General features: G+C 42.7%; 1 protein-coding gene across 1 annotated transcript; it reads left to right on the plus strand.

Annotated features, from left to right (window-relative positions):
- The first annotated feature begins 1,065 nt into the window (after nt 1-1,065).
- Nucleotides 1,066-27,416, plus strand: LOC143981726 (OX-2 membrane glycoprotein-like). Its single transcript, XM_077479774.1, has 5 exons — nt 1,066-1,163; nt 6,053-6,388; nt 12,853-13,158; nt 17,505-17,644; nt 21,446-27,416. Exons 1-5 carry the CDS (start codon nt 1,115-1,117, stop codon nt 21,545-21,547), a joined length of 933 nt encoding a protein of 310 aa, XP_077335900.1. The 5' UTR covers nt 1,066-1,114; the 3' UTR covers nt 21,548-27,416.
- The last annotated feature ends 377 nt before the right edge of the window (nt 27,417-27,793 follow it).

Raw genomic sequence — 27,793 nt, forward strand, 5'->3', positions numbered from 1 at the left:
AGATGTCTGAGTTTTTTTTTTTTGTATTTCCTGATCGACGTTGTATTTACGTGTAACAGAAAGAATGCCGGGTCATTTGGGATCACATAGTTTGTGAATTTCTGCAAAGTTGTTCTGATTACGGACCAGAAGTGTGACAGCTTCGGGCAAGACCAAAATATGTGAAGCAATCGGACATCTCCAGCACAGTGCAGAAGGTGTTCGGGTAGTAGGTATGTAAGACACGTGGGGTCAAGTACCACCGCGTCACGAGTTTGTAGTCGCAGTTTTGCTTTTAATGCGTTTCTGCAGTGCTTTATGCATTTTGTTTTTTGTTTGCCGCAAATTTTGTCACAATTTGCGTTTTGCGTTTTTTTTTTTTTTTTTTTTATTTATTTATTTTTTAGGGGGAAAATTTGCTGTTGGGCAGATTAAAAAATGCAAAACACAGATTGCGGCAAAGATCACAGTAAAAAAAACAAAAAACGCACTACATGCTTTTCTGCAGCTTCTCCAGTCTATTGAACCAAAAAAGCAAAAAAAAAAAAAAAAAAAAAAAAAGGACCGTTTTGCTATTAAAAAAGTCCCTGACCCTCTCCAAAAAAAAAAAACAAAACGCAGAGGCACAGAAATGCATTCATGTGAACGTGTCCCATAGGAACCCATGTTAAATATAACGTTCTGCGTTTTTTGCACAAAAAAAAAGAAAAAGCATGAAAAACGCATTGGTGTGAATGGAGTCCTAAAGATGGCCCACACATCAGACAGACGTGGGGGGAGCTGGAGAATTGCGTTCTCTTCCTCTCCAGTCTATGGGGGGAGCGGGAGCGGCTCTTCCTCTCCAGTCTATTGGGGGGGGGGGCTGCGGGGAATCTGGGAGAAGCTGACACTTGACAGATGCAGCCATCCGGTCCTACAGACTTCGCCCCCAGGTTAACAGTTGGGGCAACATCCAGTGGGGGGGGGGGGCACAGCTAAAATCTGGGGGCATAGCAAATCCCAGAACCCCCCTATATCCTAGATCTGGCTGGGTTTTTCCAGTGTTGTACTGTTGTACTGTGGGACTTTCCTGTTGCTGATGATATATAATAGAAGTGACAGTTCCTCACACACCACTCAGCTGTTGCTTGTGAACATGACTTGGCTCTGCCTTCTCCTCCTCTCTCTCTGCTGCTCGGCTCACAGTAAGTATCACACTCTGGATGAAGGGGCACAGGGGACACCTTTGGACAACAGCATTGTCAGTCTGGGGGGGGTTGAGTGTTATATGTACTAGCAGATTTAGATACACTAACCAACTGAAGCCGAACTCCAGCACACATTTTGTAATCGGTTGCAGCAAACAGTTTTTTTTTTTCCTTTTTTTTTTTCCTTTGGGATAAAGGTTTTACATGAAAAAGCAAAAGCTGATCATTGTAAGCACCCCTGCCAGTGATACATGGTTTGTTTCAGTCCTCTCACTGCTACATCTGCAGGACAGCTTGTTGTTTTTTCAAAAACAACAGACTTACTGGCCAGATCACCAGGTGAAAATACAAGAAAGAAAGCCTAAAAAAGAAAACGAATGCAGCCGTCGCATCTAAATGATTGGTAAGCTGCATTACAATCAATGTTTTTGCTTTTGGGTTTTCAGGGTCAGTTCACACCACATGCAGGCCATTGCGTTTTTTTTTTTTCTCTGCATCAAAAACGCATGGCAAGTAGGTTACATTGTTTCCAATGGCATAGTTCACACCAGCGCGGTCAGTTCCAGAAAAAAAATAAAGTAGAGCGTGTTGCATTTTTCCAGCACTGGACTGTATTGGAAAGCAGTAAAATCCTTTAAAATGCACTTGACCCCAATACAGTGAAAAGAAAAAAAAGGAAAAAGAAGAAGAAAAAAAAAATGCTTCTAGAAACTCATCAAAAACTCACCGGCACTCACCAAAAACGTGCATGCAAAAAAGCATCCGGAACGTATCTGGAGTGCGTTCTTGTGGTGTGAGCCGGCCCTGATTACGCTTTAGGGCCAGTTCTCAACGCAAGTTCCTGTGCATTTTTGATGCATTCCAGTGCATTTTTTATGCATTTTTGGATGCGTTCCAGATGCTTTTTTTTTTTTCTTGTATTTTTCCAGTTTTTTTTCACAGTACTGGGGTCCAGTGCATTTTTAATGTGTCCCAATGCATTTTTGCTACGTTTTTATCACGTTCCAGTACAGTCCAGTGCAGGAAAAATGCAGCATGGTCTACTTTTTGTTTCTGGAACTGGAATACCCTGGAACTAACTGCGCTGGTGCGAACTATGCCATTGGAACCCATATAATTTCCCATGCATTTTTTTTTGCAAAACAAAAAAAGCGCTGAACTGCATGTGGTGTGAACTGACCCTTAAGGCTGGATTTACACGTGTGTGTCACGTGAACACGCATGCATTACCACTCATTGCTGATGGCCCTTCAAGTGTGGCAAGCGAGGCACATAGTCTTTTGAACAGAAAAGACGCGCAAAGCTCAAAAAGATACTTGAGCTTCTTTGTCGCATGCAGGGCATCCAGCCGAAATGAACAACCTGCCCTATGTGCAAAGTATGGCAATGTGATAAAAACCGTATGAAAAACGCATTCCCCTCCAAGCTGTGCAGCAAATGTGGCTGTTAGAGTGTGGAGACAAACCATTTACCACTGACAGGGGTTCTTACAATGATCAGCTTGTATTTAGGTATGTAAACCTTTATAGCTAAGGTTGCATTCACACCTGAGCATAGCATCTTTGAGGGTTTTTTCTGCATTTTTCTGCGCGATTTTGGTGCCTTGTCAATTTTTTATTATCATTGGCCAATAAAGGAAACTGTTGCATCATTTGTTGGTAGGGTTTTCCATTCTTTTAGATTTTTCATCAGCTTTTATTTATTTTTTACTGTTATTATTAATTTATTATTGTTTTTTTTGGGCAGGGTTAGGGGTTAGAGTTAAGGTTAGGTTAGGATTCAGGGTTAGGGTTATTTATTATTATTATTATTATTATTTTTGTTAGGGTGTTAATAATATCACTACTAATAATACTAATATTAAAAATTTTAAATAAATACACAAATAAATAAAAATAATCCTAAATAAATAATAAATACATGCAATAAATGAATACTATGTAATAATAAATAATTAACCCCTAACGCTTATAAAAATGAAAATAATAATAAATAACTAAACACCCTAACCCTAACACAAAATATATAAATTAATACGAATAATTATATATTATTATATTTTTTTATCGATTTTGGGTGTTGATTTATTATTATTATTATTATTATTATTATTATCATTAATAATGTATTTTTTTTTTTAAGGTTGGGGGTTAATTATTATGTATTTATTATTACATAATATTTATTTTATTTATTGATGTTCTTTAAATGTTTGTGTATTTATTTTACATGTATGTATTTATATATTATTACAATTTTTTTTTCTTTTTACATTTTTTTTTTCATTTGAGCAGCGCTCCCAAACGCCCTGCCCAATGAAATGAATGGACAGTGCTTCCAAAGTGTCTGAAAAGCGATTTGGAAGCACCACAACACGGGTGCTTTTAACTCCTCCTTTGTTCGCTAGCGGAGGTTAAAAGCACCCTGCTAGCGGCCGAAAAAGCGCTGCTTAAACAGCGGTAAAGCTAAAACTAACAGCGATTTACCGCTGACGCACGGCGGCCCCAGTGTGCAAGGGGTCTAATAAAATTAATTGATAGCAATCACCACATTTAAAGAGGAAGTAAAGCCCCTGAAAATAAAATACACCCTGCAAGACAAAGGCATAATGAGCTAGCTTATTATGAATTACCCGAGATCAAAGCCCCCGCTTTGGCATTTGTTCGCCTCATCCGCCGCCGCCACCTATCCCGGATTGCTGTTAGAAACGGCACGCTCAGTGCGCCTGCGCCCGATGTCTACGGCGCATACGCCGTAGACATCGGTGTCGCTGTTTGTGCAAATATCTCCTAAACCTTTCAGGTTTGGGAGATATTTCTTACACCTACAGGTAAACCTTAATCTAGGCTTACCTGTAGGTTAAAGTGGTTGTAATGGGTTTACAACCACTTTAAGAACTGATTATCTGAAATATATTACATTTTTGTTTTGGGATTTAGTATTGCTTTAGTACTGCTTTAAGAGGGTCTGTCTAAGCTCCACCTGCATCCTTCTCCATTTTTGCTGACTGCAAGAAAACGGACCTGTAACGGAATGCCCCACACTCCTCTTGAGTGATTTTATCATATACCGCTTCCTCCCAGTCTGAATATAGATATCGGATATTCCAACCGCTCACAAGCACAAAACAAGACGATACTTGTTTAGTTGCTTAACATGGACTCTCTATTTTAGAACCAAAATACAAGTCTAAGCCCTTGTACACACGGTCGGAGATTCCGACGGAATGTGTCCGATCGGACCGTTTTGTCGGATATTCCGACTGTGTGTGGTCTGACTGTTTCCGTCAGAATATCCGAAGGACCAAGTTTTCCAACTTGCCGGTAAAATTTTACGATAAAATGCTCTGATCGGACATACTCCGATCATGTGTAGCCTACTCCGACGGACAAAGTGCCACGCATGCCCAGATCAAATTCCTAGACCAAAGCGATTGGCTACTAGCCTGAACGTAGTCCTGTCGTAATCAAATAACGTCATCACGTTATGTACAATCGGATTTTCCGACAATTTAGTCCGACCGTGTGTATGCAACATCACTTCCGGACCTCTTCCGGAATTAATCAGTCGGAATTACTCTGACGGATTTGGTTGTCGGAATCTCCGACCGTGTGTACAAGGGCTTATATACAGTAGAGGAGGAGCCCCCCTCCTGCTCATATTACTCTAACAATACAACTGTAACCAGAAACCTAATTAACATGAGCAAATTAACTAATCCCTTAAAGCAGCCAGTGTGACTCCGTGCCCTCCTGAGCATTTTTATGATTAATCAGGATTTCACTACAGGTCAGACTTGTTGTCACTGAGCTTCACACAGTAGATTATATATTATCATAAGTATAACACAGTAGCAGGAGCTAATTGCAATTAACAATACAAACAGTGATCTCCCCCCTCCCTCCTCAGCCTAGTAGGCAACAAACTATAGTAGGAGTAGACTGTCCGGCTCCTACCCAGTTCTAGAGGCCAGTATGATCAGCCCTCTCAACTAACATGTTGAGTTCAGAATCAAACAAACCAAGAATAGTCTTTACATATATCCTGGGAGATATTGTGGATAAATATTACTGTCCCATTTTAAGTAATCCAAGATATATTTTCTCACTCACCCTGTATTGTGATACTTTGCATCCCACAGCCCATAAGAAGCAGGAGCCCAAATCACTGGTGAATATATCACTGGTGATCTCATCTCTATAAATGATGGGCATTTAAAAATTCCCGTAAGATGCCATGCATCCATGCTGGTCTATCATTAAAGCGGGATTCCACCCTAAAGTGGAACCTCCGCTGATCGGAACTCTCCCCCCCTCCGGTGTCACAATTGACACCTTTCAGGGGGGAGAGGGGTGGAGATACCTGTCAAAGACAGGTATTTTTACCCACTTCCGGGCATAGACTCCCACGGGAGTCTACGCCATTTCCTGCCCTGCCGCGCTGTCTGCTGGGATACACACGGGTCCCAGTGACAGCGCGGAGATTTCCTATTGCGCGGCGCAGCTCGCGCATGCGCAGTAGGTAACCGGGAAGTGAAGCCGATTCGCTTTACTTCCTGATTCCCTCACCTCGAATGGCGGCGGCAGCAGCCGAGGCCCGAGCGGTCGATCGGCCTCGGCTGCCGGCATCGCTGGAACCCGGGACAGGTGAGTGTCCATTTATTAAAAGTCAGCAGCTGTAGTATTTATAGCTGCTGGCTTTTAATATTTTTTTTTTGGGCGGAATCCCTCTTTAAGAAGGAAAGTTGTGTTCTTTGGGTGCTGAAGAACTGGGTCCCAAATGTCTGACTTGAATGTCTTTGAGTAGATTGTCCAACGCTTAATCCTTACACGTTGTGGATGTTGATGATACCATTGATTATTACTTCTTTTGTCTTGTTACTAAAGGTTCGGTCATGGTAATAAGCACGGAAAAGCAAGCAGTGACAGTTGGTGGCAATGTGACCCTCCAGTGCAGGCTGCAGTCCAGCCAAATTTTCCAAATTACATGGCACAAGGAGACAGGCAACCACACCGGGCCGGTGGCTACCTGCAGCAAAATGTACGGCGAGAAGATACTGGGACACTTATCTAATCGGGCTGAACAACATACAGTGGACACGCTCAATTTGTCCGCCATCACCATCAACCCAGTCACCCTGGAAGATCAGGGGTGTTTTAAATGTATCTTTAACGTTTATCCGACTGGAGCAAATTCTGGAACGATCTGCCTGGAGGTCCATGGTAAGAAATGCAATATGTGACTGAGGGTACTGTCCAAACCTCTGTGCCATCTGTGTTTTTTCATAATACATATGATGTATATTATATAGCCCAAAGTTAATTGACAACTGACCATCACCCCTATATGAGATGGCTGGACAATCGCTTCTAAAATCAAATTATTAAGTTCAGGTGTTTCTTGTAAAGGGTACTGGTAATGCTGGAGTGCACCAAGACATTTTACATAGCTGTGAGCATCCAATCTTGAGGAAACAGGTCCTCTTCTGTTCCATCATGACTGTGCCCATGTAAAAGACCTTGTTTGAAGAGTTTGGTGTGGAGGAACTTGAGTGGCCTTCAAAAAGTCCTGACCTCAACCCTACTGAACATCTTTTTGATGACTTGGAACTTCAATTGCAAACCAGGCCTTCTCATTCAACATCAATAGCCGACCTCACAAAGGCTCTTTAGGCTGAATGGGTACAATTTCCCACAAACCCACTTAAAGAGGAAGTAACTCCTCTTTGATTCCCTACAAAGGTAAAGCATAATGGACTACTGTGCATTGCATAGTAGCCCATTATGTGTCACTTACCTGACACGGGAGCCAGCGAAGTCACCGCTGTCCCCTGTAGTTCCGAGCGTCCATCTTCTTGGTGGGTCTCCGTGGGTCTCACTGCTCCGGTGCTGTGATTCGCCAGAGCAGCGATGACGTCACTCCCGTGCATGCGCACGGGAGCCAACACTCGCGGCATATCGCCGCGATCTGCGACTTACCCAGTGCACCTGCGCGCCGCTGTCTACGACGCATGCGCCGTAGACAGCGGTGGCTGTCTTCAGGTAAATATCTCCTAAACCATATAGGTTTAGGAGATATTTCTTGGACCTACAGGTAAGCCTTAATCTAGGCTTACCTGTAGGTCAAAGTGGTTTGTAATGGTTTACAACCACTTTAATAACACTCAACCACAATGCTTGTGGAAAGTCTTCCAAGAAGAGTGAAGACTGTTGATTCCACAATGTGGGACACAACTCCCCATAATTTTGGAATTATGGAACGCTCAACCACAAGTTCTTGTGGAAAACCTTCCCAGAAGAATGAACACTGTTGAATCCACAATGGGGGGGGGGGGGGGACCCAACTCCATAGCAATGCCAATAATTTTGGAATTATGATACACTCGACCACAAATTCATGTGGAAAACCTTCTCAGAAGAGTAAAGACTGTATAATCCACAAAGTGGGACCCAACTCAATAGCAATGGCCATCATTTTGTAATGGGACGTCCAATAAGCTCATATAGGTGTGATGGTCACAAATACTGACAAAATAATATATTCCCCGGAGGAAGCTTTAAAGGTTTGAATGGCAAGTATTCTTCCTGGATTCTGCTTCTCTCCTGCTAGTGAAGCCGATTTGTATAGAAGTGGATAGTTTGGATTTACGCAACCCGCATTGTTGAGGGCCCAGATAGTTTGCTAAGCCTGCTTTGAAAAATGCCACCTTAGGAGAGGTCATGTCAGGAGAGGCCATAGAATTAGTTATAACATACTATAGCTGTAGACAAACCTTTGTTTTTGTTTTGCTTTCTTTTTTGGTCTGATTTGTATAGAGTGAGTAGGAGGTTTCATTCTCAGGTCATGAAGTTTTTGCTGATTTCACAAAAAGCTAATTGCTGTAAGGCTGCAAGGGGGTGTTTGTTTCCCCTTTACCACATGGCAAAGGTCAAAACTAAGTTCAGAGGGTTTTTTTTTTTTTTTTTCTTGATCACAAAACTAAAAATCCCAGTGAACCACTATGTACAATCAAGGGGATTTTCTAAATAGCCTGGTCCTTCCCCCAGTAGTCACAGGAGGTAACGCATGTCATTTCCAGGCAGTACATCTCATAAAATTAGAATATCATCAAAAAGTTAATTTATTTCAATAATTCAATTGAAAGGTGGAGGAGCGCAAGGTCTCTAACATCCACCAGCTCTGTGATGTCACCATGGATTCGTAAAAGAGGACTCCAGTGGCAACCTGTGAAGCTCTGGTGAACTCCATGCCCAAGAGGGTTAAGGCAGTGCTGAAAAATAATGGTGGCCACACAAAATATTGTCCCTTTGGGCTCAATATGGACATTTTCACTTAGGGGTGTACTAACTTTTGTTGCCAGTGGTTTAGACATTAATGGCTGTGTGTTGAGTTATTTTGAGGGGACAGCAAGTTTACACTGTTATACAAGCTGTACACTCACTACTTTACATTGTAGCAAAGTGTCATTTCTTCAGTGTTGTCACATGAAAAGATAGAATAAAATATTCCCAAAAATATGAGGGGTGTACTCACTTTTGTGAGGTATTGTATATATTAGGGCTGTTACTGATTACAATTTTCGTGTTCGATTAATCAATTTTTTTTTTAATCGATTAATCGACTAATTTTGATTAATTATAATGCACATACAGATCCAACTACTTTTAGCTTGCATTGTAACTCTGCATTAGTGGTAAATGTGGTATACACTATATACAATCACCCGACACTAGTTAGTTACCACAATCCATGACTTAACTTCACAGTTCACACAAATACGTTTTAAATTCAAACTGTAGCACTGACGTAAGTCATTTTTTTTTCCCACAGTAGCGTGACAATCCCTCCACCTCTGGTCTAACTAATCACTCTCACCTTATGACATGGACCCCTGTGCACACAGGTAGTCATGCAAGCGGGTATCAAAAGGGTTAACACGAACCATAAACTTCTCTCACGTCTCCTTAGATCTCAGCAAGGACGCCAGGTCATGGGTAGAAAGAAAAGATCTAAGTGCTCACCGCTTAAATATGAGATTTAATTTTTGTGTTCAAACACAAACCACTCACAGAAAGATGATAAAAACACAGCATGTAAAGCCAACAACCGTGTTAGTTCCATGGGGCAGCAGCGGGTGACGTCATGCGTAGCTCCTCCCCCCTGTACGTGTTACGTTCAATCAGAACTTCGATGTCGCGGACTCCTCCTCCTTCCCTTTGTTAGCAGATGGAGGCACTTGGGGAAGGGGGGAGGAGTCCAGTGACGTCAATGTCCGTGACGTCACCGGATCTCCGTCGGAACTCCCTGAAGACTCAGAAGCCGGCAGAGAGGTGAGTACCGATCAAAAGAATGAATCAATTAATCGAGGAATTCATCTTTCATTTCTTCATTTCCACAGCCCTAGTATATATATGTATGTATGTATGTATATATGTATGTGTGAGTGTGTGTATATATATATATATATATATATATATATATATATATAAAATGACACTTTGAGATGCACGCCCTAAGGGCCGGTTCACACTGCGACGTGAGGCGACACGGCTCGCCTCGCCTCGCTCCCGCAAGTCGCCCCCATTCTGTACAATGGAACTGTTCTGAGAGGAGCGACTCGAGTCGCTCCGACTCAGAAAAAAGGTTCCTGTACTACTTTGGGGCGACTTTGGGGGCGACTTGCATTGACTTCTATACAGAAGTCCTCTGCAAGTCGCCGCTGAGGTCCGTGCAGGTCGCGGCGAGGCAAGTCGGAGACGCCTCGCCGCGCATCGCTGTGTGAACCGGCCCTAATGCAATAGACTGTGTTTCACCTATGATGCACCATCAACTGACATTGACTCTCAGTATCTGGATTTCGATGAAGCAATGCCTCATCAGTCACCTGGATATCAATGATAAACATTATCATCAACATGGCACAGTGTTTGTTTTTTTGGGGGTTTTTTTCAGAAATAGACCCCCAAAGTGTAAAGCCAAATTTTTTTTTTTAGGTTTGGATAGAATGAGGCAGTTGTAAAATCTCTTCCAGGTTTTTCCTGCGGTGTCCCCACTGGTGAGATTTCCTCTTTCTTGTTCCTGGTGACCATTTGTCTCCTGGAAAGTTTCTACACACTGGGGAAAAACATCAATTTAGTCACATGAGCAGGAAGTAAGAATAAACATTCCAGTGGTGACACCAGATCAGCCGACAGCTAAGACGGAATTTCCTCTTTGTTTTGTAATGATTTTCTATTGCTTCCTGCTTTTTGACCCAGACAGATTAAAACCAATAAATAAAGTTTTAGTTCTCCTACATATGTTAAAATGTGATAATGATCGTTTTAAATGTATTGGAGCTTTTTCCCACCGTTACTTTTCCTTTATATAACTAGTTGAAAAATAATCAGTGCAATAATCTGAAGGAAGCAGGAAATATTAAATAGTAGATGTATTTACACAGATCTCTACACCAAAGATAAGTAGAGGTCGCTGTACGAGACATTCCACATCGGGGGTTTCTTTAATTAAGGGAGATATGAGTGGGTGGTTTACTATGGAACTGCCCGATTTCCCAGAACATGCCCAGTAAGAAGAAATAGTGAGAGACGTGATGACGTGTTCTCAGCTTTACTTTCAGTTTCACTTATAATAGGAATTTCCTAAAAGGGAATTTCAACAACTAAAAAAGTTGACTCATATTTCAAAAGTCAATATCTATTAATGGTTATTGAAGGGGGATTTCAGTTCTACTCTCCTGATCAAATAAAGTGATCTGTCATCCCTGTTTTCACTTCCTCAAGTAGAATGAAATCTATTCAGTAGTAGAATTTAACCTCTAGTGCAGCTATTCTCAGTAAGGGAGCTCCAGGGTTCATCTAGGTTTCAGGGTTCTGTGAGCTGTGTCTGTTTGACCTCCCATCTGATGGTGCCTGCATAGTCATGCCCCTTGGCAGAGCCCGCTGCATGACATGATCTTTATAGTTGGCTGTAAGGGTAACATTCCGATCACCCCTGCAAGGAGACATTTTTCCCCCCATTGATGACCAATTTAAACTGTATTCTTCTCACTAACCACCAATGCAAAGAGCATTCTGCCTACTGACCAACCAGTGTATAGAGCATTCTTCCCATTGACCACCAATGTAAGGAACATTCTTCCCACTGACCACCAATGTAAGGAACATTCTTCCCACTGACCACCAATGTAAAGAGCATTCTTCCCACTGACCACCAATGTAAAGAGCATTCTTCTCACTGACCCCCAGCGTGAGAAGCATTCCTCCCACTGACCATCAATGTGAGGAGAATTCTTCCCACTGACCTCCAACATGAGGAGCATTATTCCCACTAACCATCAATGTAAGGAGCATTCTTCCCACTGACCACATATTTAAAGAACATTCTTCTCACGGATCACCAATGTAAGGAGCATTCTTCCCACTGACCACCAATGTAGGGAGCATTTTTCCCACTGACCACCAATGTAAGGAGCATTCTTTTCACTGACCACCAATTTAAGGAGCATTCTTCTCACTAACCATCAATGTAAGGAGCATTTTTCCCACTGACCACCAATGTAAGGAACATTCTTCTCACTAACCATCAATGTAAGGAGCATTTTTCCCACTGACCACCAATGTAAGGAGCATTCTTCCCACTGATCACCAATGTAAGGGACATTCTTCCTTTCGGCTACCGATGTAAGACAGGGCAAAAAAAAAATAGCGGGGGGTATAACCCTCCCTTTACTCTATCCAAAATACTATATCCAAAAAGTACTTCTAAAGTAAAATGTAATAAATTGACCACAGCCTGAGCGATGTATTAAGGGAGTTTATGACACTTTTTTAGAATACTGTTGTGCCTCCACATAACAAATGACGGTACCTGCAAGAAATTCATGTGCCTGTTGAAGACAGGTACATGAACTTATCGGAGGCATGGTGGGGGTGATGGTGGGGGCGGCACTGAGGACACTCTTGGCATTGCTTGTTAAGAAGCCAGCCCCGTCGTAGCAACCATTCAGCAGCCATAAGATAAGATTTATTGTCATTGTTAAAATAAATCGCAATTAAATTACATTTCTACTCCACACATTATTCATACATCACAATTTTCAATCATGCATTTACCAATAATCTGGAAGATTCCTGTCATTTCCCAAATATGGGCATTGCCAAATTTGGGTAATGACACCAGCAAGTATCCCCTGCCCATGTGTTTACATTCAGCTGTGATCTGGATAATCTCAGCGGCCGAATCAGGCTGGGGATCGTTGGTTGCTAGGAAGCCAGTGACCCATGGCGTCCTAGCAACCAGGAGGCCACATTCCTGACAGCTTCCCAGCATAAAATACCCCATTCCGAGCACTGGTGTCTCTTTGTATGCCAACCTAAGACTTGGATTAAATTACCTCCGGTTTGCTTATGTGCAAAGTGCAGAGATTCTTTTTTTTAATCTGTCACAACCATAGCAACAGATTAGTTAAGTATCAAAAGTAAGAAATACCTGGATCTGCCACACGTGTTTTAGATGTTCTTCCAAAACCGTTTCAAAGCTTTGCTGAATTCGGCACACTCCATGTGAAAGGGGCCATACAGCCAGAAGTGTAGTAGCTTCTTTATTGAATCCCCCCCCCCCCCCCCAAGTGTTTTTCTCCTGTAATGATTATCTAATGGGTTGTTTGGTTTTCTTTTATATCTAGAAAGAAATATATCAGACCCTATTCTGGAAATACATCCGGCCAAATCTCCGGACAGCTCAGAGAAGACGCATGTTGTCACCTGTTCAGCCACCGGCAGGCCGGCTCCGGAGATCTCATGGAACTCTATGGGTAGTTTGGCATCAATGCCTCAGGTGTACACCATTGACTATCCAAATGGAACAGTGACCACCATAAGTAACTTCACTCTCCGAGTCCCTCCGGGAATGGAAGAGAAAGTGGTCTGTGTGGTGAGACACCCGGCACTCCCCTCCGACAAATATCTCTCCAAATTTCTAAAGGATACAAGTAAGTTGTCACACCGACTGTAGAACTTTATCAATCGAATGTACCTACCTACCTACCTACCCGCATAGTGTTATCCTTTTGTTCCCCTTGCATTGCATTCGACTTTAGATCATTTTTTTTAAAGTGCTACTCCAAAAACACTGTTTAGTTCACTTATGTATCCCATAGGTTGAACTAAGATTTGTGCACATTAACCCCTTTGCCGACCAGCGCACGACGATATACGTCGGCACAATGGCACTGCTGGGCAAATCGGCGTACAGGTACGTCCCCTTTAAGATGCGGCATTGTTGGAGCGCACGACGCACGTGCTCCGTGACCGCAGGTTCCGCGGACTCGATGTTGACTGGGTGCCCCCGATCGTGTCACGGTGCGGAAGAACAGGGAGATGCCGATGTAAACAAGGCATTTCCCCGTTCTGCCCAGTGACATGACAGAGATAACTGCTCCCTGTCATCGGGTGAGGTGATCGCTGTCATGTGAGTAGTAGTCCCTCCCCCCCCACAGTTAGAATAACTCCCTAGGACACACTTAACCCCTTGATCGACCCCCAGTGTTTAACCCCTTCCATGCCAGTGTAATTTATTCAGTAATCGGTGCATTTTTATATCACTGATCGCTGTATAAATGACAATGGTCCCAAAATAGTGTCAAAAGTGTCCGATGTGTCCACCATAATGTCGCAGTCATGATAAAAATCTCAGATCGCCGCCATTACTAATAAAAAAAAATGAATACTAAAAATTTCATAAATCTATCCCCTATTTTGTAGACGCTATAACTTTTGCGCAAACCAAACAATGTACGCTTATTGCGATTTTTTTTTTTTTTTTTTTTACCAAAAATATATGTAGAATACATATCGACTTAAACTTGGCATTTTTGGGGGGGTATAGTAAAAAAAAATGCTTTTTTTTTTTCAAAAGTGTCGCTCGTTTTTTTGTTTATAGAGCAAAAACTAAAAACCGCAGAGGTGATCAAATACCACCAAAATAAAGCTCTATTTGTGGGGAAAAAAGGACGTCAATTTGAGTTTGTTTGGGTGCAATGCCGCACGACCGCAAAATTGTCAGTTAAAGCGGCGCAATGCTGAATCGCAAAAAGTGGTCGGGAAGGGGGTAAATCCTTCCGGGGGTGAAGTGGTTAAATAAAAAATAATTAAAAAACAAAAACAATTTTTTTTTTAATTTGCTGCATCAGCAGAACCCTAAATCCATAGATGGTACAGAGGAAGGCAAAAAAAAAAAACATAAACCTTTCCGGACTGAACTGGAAAATGTGCTTTTATTGCTACCTGCGTACCCATTGTGATAGGGTTCCCCTTACTTCCATTTTTATTTCTGAGAATTAAAGGAGTTGTAAAGGCTCAAGGTTTTTACCTTCATGCATTCTATTCATGAAGGTAAAAAGACCTTCTGTGTTCAGCAGACCCCCCCCCCCCCCCCAATACTTACCTGAGCTCCTTGCAATCCAACAATGTGCACAAGAGCCTCGGCTCTTCAGGGGCTTTACCTCCTCATTGGCTCCCGCTGCTGTCAATCACAGCCAGTGAGCCAATGAGGAGAGAGGGGGCCAAGCTGTGGCTCTGTGTGTGAATACTCAGGAGCGAGCCTGCTCGGGTGCCCCCATAGCAAGCGTCTCGCTGTGGGGTCACATGGTAGGACCAGGAGCGCCGGCGTAGGGACCCAAGAAGAGGATTAGGGCTGCTCTCTGTGCAAGTCCACTGCATAGAGCAGGTACGTATGACATGTTTAAAAAACGGGAGCCTTTAATATCACATTTGTTTTCAGTTTTGGATGTTTCTAGTGCTGAGGCATTAGAACACCCTTCAGGCTTTTATAGCTATATGTGCCCCCCCCGTTAGTGAGATTTACCTTTACCCCCTCTATGTATAAAACATTCATTATGTGGATGTGATAAAAATTGCCGCGTTTTCTTTGTGTATTTAGTTTATTGTCAGCGCCACCTAGTGGCCGCAATGTGTTTCCCAGAAATACCTCAGTCAAGAAAAAAAACACAATATGCCCACTAGATGGCACCAATTTTATAGGACAATTGTTCTGGTGACCCCGGTGACAACCAGCAATTCAACTCTCTTTGGAGAAATTTCCTCTCCCTCTCTATGGGCTATGGGACAGGAAGTAAAGGGAGATCTCCCCAATGGGACTCTTTCTGTCGGAATTTCAGACAGAAAAAGTTTGAGAGCAGGATCTAAAATTTTCCAACAAAAAAATCCGATCAGACTTTTTCCGATCGTGTGTAGAGAATTCCAATGCACAAACATGCCACGCGTGCTCAGAAAAAAATTTGGAGACCTGTGTATGCAAGACAAGTTTCGAGCAAGAAAGTCAGATGGATCCGATGGATTTTGTGGTCGGAATGTCCAACCGTGTGTACAGGGCATAACAATGCTGCTGTCTGTTGTGCCCCTCCTGTTCTCCTTCCTCCAGAGTGGGGACACTCTAATACAGGAGGTTGGCTACTGGCCAGATCACCAGGTGAAAATAGAGGGGAAAAAAGCATATAAAAAAAATACAGCCATTAAATTTTTGTTTTTGGGTTTATTATCACTTTAAAGTGTATCTAAACCCCAAAACATAAATGTATATGTTGCAAATCTAGTACAGCTTACCAGTCCTTCAATGTATTGGCTGTATTGGGTTTCTTTTTTCAATTTTTTTGCCTTGTGATAAAAACACTTCCTGTCTTTGGGTGGCTCACTCCTCTTCTGTATCTATGAAGAGAACCCTGGTTGTCACCCCGGCTTGACTTTAAACATGAACAAAACCCCTCCATGCTGCGGTGTATGATCCTTAAATTTCCTCCACCATGTGACAATACAGATTCTTTTATCGGTATCACGGTGGATGAAATTTAACCTCTTGCCTTCCGCGCTATAGCGCAGACCTGAATTTCCAGGAGGCCGTCATATGACGTCCTCCCCTTTGTGTGCTCCCCGCATGCGCCCTGCAGGAGCGCACTGTGATCACGAGTCTCGGAGACTCGGGTGATCACAGTTCCGGTCCTGGCCCCTTACCACGTGATCAGCTGTCAGCCAATGACAGCTGATCACATGATGTAAACAAATACACGGTAATCGTTTTTAAACCGATCACCAGCTTATGTGTAAGGGACATTGGTCCCGAAGAGGCAATTATGCCTCATCTGTGCCCACCAGTACCCCCTGCCCATGCCACCTGCCAGTGCCCACAGTGCCACCTATCAATGCCCACCAGTGGTGCCAATCAGTGCCACCTAGCAGTGTATCAGTGTAACTGATCAGTGCCCATTATTGCCACCCATCAGTGCCCATCACTGCCACCTATCGGTGGCCATCAGTGCCGCCTCATCAGCATACATCGATGAAGGAGAAAAATTACCTGTTTGCAAAATTTTATAACAAAATATCAAAACATTTGATCTCTTTAATGTTTTTTTTTAACAAAAAATAAAAACTGTAGAGGTGATCAAATGCCACAAAAGAAAGCTCTATTTGTGGGGAAAAAATTTAATTTGGTTACAGTGTAGCATGACCGCGCAATTGTCATTCAAAGTGCATCAGCGCTGAAAGCTGAAAATTGGTCTCTACGGGGGGGGGGGTTTAAGTGCCCGGTAAGCAAGTGGTTAAGCATCATACACCTTTCGACTTTTTGCCGTCACATAGATTTATTTTTAATTTTTTTTGGTGGAGGATTGTAATTATATATATATATATATATATATATATATATATATATATATATATATATATATATATATATATATATATATATACACTGTGTGTGCATATATATATAGGTAGATAGATATATAATATATATATTTTTTTTTTTTTACATAAGTATTTAAATATTGTTCATTTATTATTGGTTAGAATCAGTGCTGTTCTTTTGACATATTTGACTTCAGACATGTCTGCCTTTTGTTCATCTCCATTATATGGGGGATATAGAGATTAGTAGATTATAGCTGGAAGATAATATTGTTTTATGCTTCCAGTTACGCACACAGAAAGAGGTATAGACACAGCATTTCTGGCAGGATCAACAGGTGTTTTGTTTTGTTTTTTTCAAAAACATAATTCTGTATTTTTTTTTTTTTTTTATTTTTTAATGATGGCCCCGGGGCTCTTCCATATTTGTGTATGTGCTAAAAATGTTTTTCGCTTGGATAAAAAAAAAGTTAAATAATGCAGCCACCACATCTAAGGACCGGATATATGATTGTGATATATTAGATTTTTTGTTTTAGGGTTTAGTTAAAAAAAAAAAAAAAAATTGACTTTCATGTGATTTTTATTTTTTATTTTTTTATCTTGTTACTAATAGCATTCTTTTATTCAACAGCAACTGAAGATTCTTTTGGGGATCCTAAGCCCGCTATCATTGTCATCATTGTCATTATTGTCATTATTGTTTTCATCATTTTCTCATTTATATGTGTTAAATATTTATGGAGGATAAAGTTTCACAAGCATGCATGTTTGGTGAGTATTCAGAATTCTTATATTGGGTTCTTTTATTTCATATGTTTGTTGCAACAACATGTAGGTGGTTGCGGTGTAAATGTGATAGGGGTTCATGCACATGGGGGGGGGGGCTTTAAAAAATGCCTCTTTTAGGCGGCATTCACACTTTCGTGTAGCAGAAACAAGCGTTCTCTTGTGATTTTGGTTGCGCGATTTTGCATGTCGCACATTGGGCTGCCCTATGCCTGTATAATGCCCATAAATGCTCCTTTTAGGGTCGACAAGCGTAGCGGGTTTTTAAAACTTGTGTTATTCTGCGGTCATGTCGCGCAACGATCGCGGCAGAATCACATCTTCGTTAAGCGCTTAAGGACCGCCCCGCGTACATATGCTGGCCCTTAAGCGCAAAATCACATACTTGTACATTATTTCCTTCTCCAGCTCTAGGGGCACGAATGCGTGTCGCCGGAGCCCCGCTCCCGCTGTGATTGGCTGCTGGATGTGCGGTATAAACTGTATGTAGCTGCGGCCTCATAGAGCATACTGCATTGTTTTCCCGGTGTGAGCCGAGACTTCCTGTCTCATACCCGGTGTCCTATCATATACTGTCTCCCATCGGATAGTGTCCGCTGTGCACTGCGCATGGGCAGTACAAAGCACACACAGATTCCGAAAATAACCGAAGATGAACGGTGCCTGCACCGTGAGTCCAGGTTCTATCCCCACCATCCAAGTGGACATAGAGTAGGAATATAAAAGAGCCGAGCGCAGTGAGGCCGTGCCCGAAGCGTGGCGAGCCCGTGAGGGGCCCTCTCATTTTCCCAACCCTATGTCCGCTTGGATGGCGGGGCTACCACCTCCACTCACGGCGCAGGCGCCGTTCATCTTCAGAGATTTTCTGAAGCTTCTTCTGCGCATGCGCAGTACGGGGCGGACACTATATGATGGCAGGACACTATCTGCCAGAACACCGGAACACAGAGGAGTCTACCGCAACGGCGCTCAGCCATTCATAGAAAGCGGTGTATTCTATCAATGAATACAAAGCTTCCTCTGATTGGCTGAGTCAGAGAAGCGGGCTGATGTCACAATCAGCCAATTAGAGGAAGCTATGTAGTCATTGATAAAATACACCGGTTTCTGTGAATGGCTGAGCGCCGCTGTGGTAGACTCCCCTGTGTTACGGGTATGAAGTCTCGGAAGTCTCGCACCCGGAACACAGTGCTGTATGAGGCTATAACCTGCATTGTAAACTGAAAAAGAACTCACTCGTTTATACACTATATTACCAAAAGTATTGGGACACCTGCCTTTACACACACTTGAACTTTAATGGCATCCAAGTCTTCGTCCGTAGGGTTCCAGAAGAGCATTTGTGAGGTCAGGCACCAATGTTGGATGAGAAGGCCTGGCTCGCAGTCTCCACTCTAATTCATACCAAAGGTGTTCTATCGGGGTGAGGTCAGGCCAGTCAAGTTCCTTCACCCCAAACTCGCTCATCCCAAGTTTAGGAGGGAAGTTTTAAGGAAAAAACTTACATTTATTTGAAAGCCCATCAATGCAGCCTCATCAGTGTCCATCTGCAGCCTTGCCCCAGTGTCATTTGCAGCCTTGAAGTATAAAAATGGCGCCACTGAGATACAGAGTCCTCTGTATTTCAGCAGCTCTTGGGTCCTCTTGCAGTCCCAAGCGGAGCCGAGAGTAGCCTAGTGTACTTGGCTTGGCTCACAGTCAAGCTCAGTCCCTGTGTTATGTCCATCAGAGGGCGGGACAGGGCGTGACTGTGAGCGGAGCCCAGCTGAATACACTTGGCTATGTATCTCGACGGGGCCCCCTATTGGGCGGGGACCATTGGCTTGAGCACAGTCAAGCCCAATGGTAAGTCCGGCCCTGCCTACGGACTAAGACTGGGATGCCATTAAAGTTCATGTGCGTGGCCTGATTCACACCTAACAACACAAAGCAATCTCCTGCGCACGGGTGCCCGGTCAGCTAAGTAAGTGGCGCAGCCAACCCTTTTAGCAAAGTCAGTGGAATGTTGCAGGTCTTGCTGCCCTCAGAATAATCGGTATCCTTTATAACTGAAACATACAAAAAGAACAGGGGGGCGCACCGACCTTGTGCATTACCAAAGATAACATTTATTCATAAAATAACAAGAAATATACTCACAAACGAGCTTTAAAACAAGGCTTGGACACCTACTGCCTGAACCAGATATTTGGAGGACCCAGATGACATCGCAATCGGCTTATGCGTTACGAGGGTGAACCCTCTTCCTCAGAGCCATAGCAATGGTGGTATGACCTCCTCTAGTATCCACTTAAAGAGGAAGTAAACCTTGATGGGTGTTACTTCCTAGTTGTTTCCCTGCAAAGGTAAAGCATAATGGACTACTATGCATCGCATGGTAAGTAGCCCATTATGTGACACTTACCTGCAGGAGAAGCCCGCAATGTCCCTGTCTTCCTCGCTAGTAGTGAATGTCCATTCTTCACCCCTCTTCCTTCTTGGGGCCACGAACTTCGGCTCTGTGACTGGCCGGAGTCACGTGATGTCACTCCCACGCATGTGCGCAAGAGCCGCCTTTAACGGCATGACCTGAGCAAGAAACGGTACATCGTGCCCTTTCTAACTAAGGCGCATGCACAGAAGAAATCGTCGTACGGCGATTTGCAAATATCTCCTAGACCGCGCAGGTCTGGGAGATATTTCAAGCACCTACAGGTAAGTCTTATTCTAGGCTTACCTTTAGGTTAAAGTCATTGTAAAGGGTTGTACTCACAATCACATGTATGGGTAAACACCCATCAGAGTCTGCCACACCTACACAAGTAGGCTCCGCCTACCATATCCATCCATCCATCATATGATGCAGACAGTGTGCTGTTATCGACATCCCATCGCCAGCCAATCCTCAAACACTCCCACTACATGGAGCCCTCTACCATGCCACCGCCACCCCCACACACCATCCGCTGTGTCCCCATAGCACACCTATGCATTCTTTAGTGCTTTATTTTTTTATTTTTATATATATATTTTTTTTTACATGTTTCAGATTTGCACTACAGAACGTGTTCCATAGGAAACCATGTTGAACGGACTGTAGTAGCAAATCTGCAAAATGCAAAAAAAAGCACCAAAAATGCATAGTTGTGAATCAGGCCTGAAGGCAAACGTCCCAATACTTTTGGTAATATCGTGTATGTGACAACATGAAAAGCCCACCATTCCCATAGCCCCATTATCTCTTTGTCCCACCATGTTACCATTCTCCACAGACCATCGAGACAGGACAGGGACACTTCGACCTATTTTTTTTTTTTTTTTTTATAGTTTTGGATAAAGTGGAGAAGAGTTTAAAATTCTGTTGGGTTTTTGTATTCCTGGTCGGTGACACCCATACAAGAAAGAAATATGTTTTTATATATATATATATATATATATGTGTGTGTATATATATATATATATATATGTATATGTATATATGTGTGTGTGTATATATATATATATATATATATATATATATATATATATATATATATATATATATATAACTTTTTTTTTATATATTCTCTATGTTTTATAGGGTGGGAGGGGGGGGGTGTACATAGGGAGTATACAGTGCTTTTTTCATACGTGTTTTGTTGGTTATTTTTTCATGAATATTACATTTATGCTTTATTTATGTATACCGCCAAGTAGATCAAAGTGGTGTTTCTCCACCAGTTCTTTCTTATATGTATGATTCTTGTATAAGCCCAATCCTGATTGGTGTTCTATAAATATATAAATGCGTCTCATTTTGCTTTCCAGGATTCTCATTCTCAAGACAGCAGATGCTCTACAATCAGCTCTAAGAAGGCTTTATTGCCAAATGGAAGCCAATGTCAAAAGTACGGGGAGCTGCCAATCTAATAGGCCAAGGAAGTGGCTTCCAGTCACTTGTTTACAAAATTGCTGAAACCTGGACACAAAAATTTTCACTCGAATATATTTCCCAATTCAAGGAAGAATACACATGATGAATAGATTTAGAAAATATTTGCTTGTCCCAGGGTTCAGCCCAATAGTTTTGGTTCAGTGTTATTTGTTTTATTTAACTTTGATAATTCTTAAATACAGTTGTACAAATAATCGTTAAAGAATCGAGATTGCGATTCTACCCCCTCGCAATCCAGATTCAATGCTGACAGCTGTAAAAAAAAAAAACAGGCAGTCTGTCAAGTTTATCACAACATCAGGCAGGTGGAGATAAAGAGAAACATTACACTTTCATTTAGATCAAAGGAATGAAGTTCGGTCTGTAAATTAGGTCAGTTTAACCACTTAAAGCGGAGGTCCACCCTAAAGTGTAGCTTCCGCTCATTGGAACCCTCCCCCCCTCCGGCGCCACAATTGCCACCTTTCAGGGGGGAGGGGGGGTGCAGGTACCTGTACAGTACAGGTATCTGCACCCACTTCCGGCGTAGATTCTGCAGAAGGTACGCCCCTTTCCGCAGAATCTACGCCCCTTTCCGAAGGTCCCCCGCTGTCTGCTGGGAAACACACGGATCCCAGAGACAGCGGGGACCATCCTTATTGTGCAGCGCGACTCGCGCATGCGCAAGAAGGGAACCGGGAAATGAAGCCGCAAGGCTCCACTTCCTGATTCCCATACCCAAGATGGCGGCGGCAGCACCCGAAAGACGATCGGCTTCGGGTGCCGACATCGCGGGCGCGCTGGGTGGGTAAGTGTCCTTATTTTAAAAGTCAGCAGCTGCAGTATTTGTAGCTGCTGGCTTTAAAAAAAAAAAAAAAACGGCAGAACTCCCGCTTTAAAGACTAAACCTTTTTCTGACACCTATTGCTTACAAGTTAAATTCTGTATTGTTTGCTAAAAAATTACTTAGAACCCCCAAACATCATTTTATGTCACACTGTATTTGTGCGGCAGTCTTTCAAACACAATTTTTTGGGGGAAAAAAATGCACTTTAATGAATTAATAAAAAATAAAAATAAAAAAACAGTAAAGTTAGCCCAATTTTTTTTGTATAGTGTGAAAGATGATGTTACGCCGTGGGTGATCACAGATCGGAGTAAGGGGTCGTTCTCGGCCCCTTACCATGTGATCAGCTGTCGGCTTTGTGTTCAAACACCACCAAGAGAAAGCTCTATTTGTGGGGGGAAAAATGTAATTTAGGTACAGTTTTGTATGACTGTGCAATTGTTCAAAGAGTGACAGCGCTAAAATCAGAAAATTGGTCTGGGCAGGAGGGGAGTTTAGGTGCCCGGTAAGCAAGTGGTTAAAAGTAGTAACTGCATTGGTTTTCTCTTTTAAAGCTTCTTTTCCCTATATTTTTACCTCTTATTCACGCCAGCAATATATTTCTGGTCCCTGGGTGGCTACACTTACTCCTGCACTGAATCTACGGAGGGTGCCACTGTTGTCGTATAGACTAGATTTCAAACATGCCAGCCTTTTATTCATCTCATTTTCATGGGGAATGTAGAAATTAGTCATTTACGGAAAAAATATATTATGTTTTGCTCACAGGGAGTGGCAGGCACACATAATTTCTGGTAGGATCTATGGCTATTGTCTGTACTTGCTGAAAATGTTCTCAGCCTGAAAAACAGAAACAAATGCAGCCACCACATTAAACGACTGGTATGGTTTGTCCTTGGACTCAGATATAATTTAAAGGAGAAGTACAGACAAAGCTTGTTCGTTCTACACTCTTTTGACCCGTTTTCAGCAGACAACGGGCTGAAGTCTACTGTCTGCTGATGTCACAGAGCCAGTCCAGGCTCGGGAAAGATTGCGACCATATGGTCCGCCCACATTTATTTATTTATTAAAATGCTTAACCTACGCAGTCTTACCCCACTGAGAGCCTGAGCTGGCCTCTCCCTCCCCCTCCACAGCCCAGTGCTCCAGTGAGCGAGAAGGCGGAAGAGCAGAGAGCTGGTGATGGACAGTGAGCGTCTCTCTGCTCATGGAACTCTGAAAATGGAGTGATCGGTGGTGTTTGATCGCTCGGTTCTCCGTGTTAGAGCTGGCAGGGGACAGATTCAGCATCGGATCAGAATCCATTATGGTGCCCAGATTTGCACCTGAGCATTTTGTACCTTCAAGATCAGAGCTCCAAAATGCTCAACCAAACCCCATGCTTTGAAATTGTTCCCGTTCACATTTAAGCATTAACCCCCCTGACGGTATTCCCGAGTCTGGCTCGGGGTGGAATTTTTATACCAAAAGCGGTATCCCCGAGCCAGACTCGGGACTGCATCGCTGGATCCAGGAGGAGGTTTACTTACCTTCTGCCTCGGATCCAGCGTTGTCTCCCCGCTGTACGAGCGAGCCGTGTCTCGCTCGATCTATCACGGACCCGATCTCCGTTCCCTGCGAGCGTTGCGACGCACGGGGATGGAGATCGGCGCCAAATTCAAAGAAACCCACAGTATACATACAGTATAATGTAATCTTACAGATTACATTGCTGTGTGTAAATATTTCACATCCCCTTTGTCCCTAGTGGTCTGCCCAGTGTCCTGCATGCAGTTTTATATAATAAAAACTGTTCTTTATGCCTGGAAACTGGAGATTGTCCATAGCAACCAAAACTGTCCCTTTACATCAAAAATGGTTTTAGACCAACTAGAAAACAGCGATAATAAATTAGAATCACTCGCAGAATTGAGGAATAGCGATTTGTGGGGAGATCCGTCATCAAATACTGAAAAGTAATGACAGCGACAATTCTGCAACTGAGCAAATTTCAGTGTTTTTGATTTGATTACATTATTGAATAATTTTTATTATTGTTATATTATTATTTGGTATAATTAATTATTTATAGTTATTTATTATATTATAATTTTATGATTTCATTTTTCAAACTTTATCATACCCGGGATGTCTGCTAGACTCTGGTTTGGACAGATTTAAGTGAGTTATTCCTAAGAATTACAGGACTACAATATAAAACGCCAAATTTTCATGCAAAATAATGGTACCGCTTTTAGCACCTAAAATCCGAAATAATTGTACCGCCAGGGAGGTTAAGACACCTGAAGCTCAAGAAGGTACGTGAGCTCCTTTTGAATCAGAATGAGGCGTTTTTGGCCCCATTGACTTTAATAGGATTGTGCAAATAAAAAAATTAAAAAAACACACTTTGCCTGAGGTTTTCCCCTATTAAATGTCTGTGGGTCCAAAAACACAAAATCTGACCCAAAAAAAGCTCCTGTATGGCACTTTGCACTTTAAAACATGGGAAAGCCATACAAACAAAAAACACAAAACCATATACAGATGCTGTGCTCAAGTGTGAATGGGGACTAATAGTAATCTTTTGTGTTTTTGCTTTTGAAATGTATTACACTGTGAAACTGATGCACTGGTAGAATAATAATATGGCTGTGCTATGAAAACTCAAGTATGTACGATGGCTGGCCCACTGTATATGTCAACCACTTTTTACTTTAAATTGCTTCATGGTGAGTATTCTCCATGGAAAATTCAAAAAGACATTTTAAATGAAACATTGTAAACCCAGGACCTGTACTTTTGTGTCTTCTTATTGCTGTTTATGCTGTTACTATATGCGATTTAGGCATACATAATTGTAAATACTTTATATGTAATTTTTTTATGACTTTTTGTATTGTATTGTATTTGTATATGTAATTTTGTATTATCCATGCTTGTTTGTTTTTCTTACATTATACCTCCTTTTTTTTTCCAGAATGAGAATGAGGGACACCTTTTAGCACAAAGTATATAAGCAATGCACCCATCCTTGCAATGCTCTCGGTCTATGGTTTGCATATTTTCAAAATTAAATACAGAGATACCCTACCACCCATGCCCATATTTAACTACACTCCCTCCCACAGCTACATCCACAAAATCACACACCCTCCAGCAGTGGCATCATTGGCAGCAGTAAAAAAAACCCCAGCAATGCTGTCATTGGCAACAGTAATAACCTCCAGCATTGGTGACATTGAGAGCAGTAATAACCCCCATCAGTGGCCTCATTGCCAGCAGTAATAATCCCCGGCAGTGGCATCACTTGCAGCAGTGATAACCCCCAGCAGTGCTGTCATTGGCAACAGTATTAACCCCCAGTAATTCTGTCATTGGCAACAGTAATAACCCCAACATTGGTGTCATTGGCAGCAGTAATAACCCCCGTCAGTGGCATCATTGGTAGCAGTAATAACCCCCAGCAGTGGAGTCATTGGCAGCAGTAATAACCCCCAGCAATGGCATCATTGGCAGCAGTGATAACCCCCAGCAGTGCTGTTATTGGCAACAGTAATAACCCCCAGCATTGGTGTTATTGGAAGCAGTAATAACCCTCGGCAGTGGTGTCATTGGCAGCAGTAAAATCCCTTAGCAATGATGTAAATGGCTGTAATTATGCCCCCTACATTGGTGGTCACTGGTAGTAATGTTAACTCCCAACCCCCCTCAACTTAGGTGGAGATTGGCAGGCTGTAAAAATACCCCCCCCCCCCCCTTCCAGCACTGAAGATGAGCAGCTGGCTGTAACATTAAACCACCATAACCATTGGTGATCAGTGGTAGTATCAATAACTCCCCAGCAGTGGCTGGATGTAGAAATAAATCCCTCCCCTAGCATTGGTGGTCAGTGGATGGCTGTAAAATAACCCCTAGCATTGGTGGTCAGTATCTTGCTGTAAAAATAAACCCTCCCAGCACTGGTGGTCAGTGACAGGCTAAAGCAACAACCCTCCAGCATTAGTGGTCAGTGGCTGGCTATAGAATAACCCTCCCTAGCACTGGTGGTCAGTGACAGGCTGTAACTACAACCCTCCAGCATTAGTGGTCAGTGGCTCTCTGTAGAATAACCCTCCCCAGCACTGGTGGTCAGTGGCTGGTTGTAACAGAAACCCTACACCCCCAAACATTGGTAGTCAGTGGCTAGCTGTAAACATATCCCCTCCCCGGCATTGGTGTTTAGTGTTTATTTACTGTCCAAGCCAAACTCTCTCTTCCAGTAGAGCCAAGACTTTAAGTCAACTGTTGGATGGAGATCGCTCCCCCTGACAGCTCCAGCTTCTTTCAGTGGCAGATGCTGGAAAACAGAGAGTGTTCCAGTACTCGGCACATTAGTGTCACTCTGCGGATCGTTGGTGGCCGCACTGGGGCACCCTCTAACCAGGAGTACCTAGTGCGGACTGCTCTACCCCATAGATACCACGCTACTGCCATGGACCTCACTGGGAACATTTTGTTTGCTGGGGACACTCTCAAAATAGGACTGCAACCATTCCTCAGCTATACAATAAAGAAATAATATGCAAATGATTGGTTAAACCTACAAGTGCTTTTTTTCCCACCACTAAATTTCCCCTAATACTGACTTTTACAATAACAAATGCAAAAATATAGAGGTTGGATGAATGATTTTTAGTGTATCAAATCACGGCCAGCTTGCAATCTTTGCAAGGGCATGGGTAGCTGGGGGTGCAATGGGGAATATGTACCAATGCAAAAAAAATATCTAAAAAATTTTTTTTCAACTAAGAGAAGGTATTTTATTGCAGCTTTCAAGGGGCAACAATAAAAATACAAAATTCATTTAACCACTTGCTTACTGGGCACTTAAACCCCCCTCAGTCCCAGACCAATTTTCAGCTTTCAGCGCTGATGCACTTTGAGTGACAATTGCGCGGTCATACAACACTGTACCCAAATGAAATTTTTATCATTTTTTTCCCACAAATAGAGCTTTCTTTTGGTGGTATTTAGTTACAGCTCGGAGTTTTATTTTTTGCTAAACAAACAAAAAAAGATGCAAAAAAAAAAAAAAAAAAATCATGTTTTAATAGTTTGTTATAAAATTTTGCAAACGGGTCATTTTTCTCCTTCATTGAAGTGCGCTGATTAGGCGGCACTGATAGGCTGCATTGGTGGGCACTGATGGGCTGCATTGGTGGGCACTGATGGGCTGCATTGGTGGGCACTGATAGGCATAGTTAAGGCGGCACTAATAGGCACAGATAAGGCGGCACCGATGGGCACAGATAAGGCGGCACTGATGGGCAAAGATGGGCACAGATAAGATGGCACGGATGGGTGGCACGGATAAGTGGCACGGATGGGTGGCACGGATGGGCACTGATAGGTACCACAGATAGATGGGACT

The sequence above is a fragment of the Lithobates pipiens genome, unplaced genomic scaffold (assembly GCF_037356315.1).
Source record: "Lithobates pipiens isolate NorthernLeopardFrog02 unplaced genomic scaffold, aLitPip1_a1.2 Scaffold_16, whole genome shotgun sequence".
Taxonomy (NCBI): domain Eukaryota; kingdom Metazoa; phylum Chordata; class Amphibia; order Anura; family Ranidae; genus Lithobates; species Lithobates pipiens.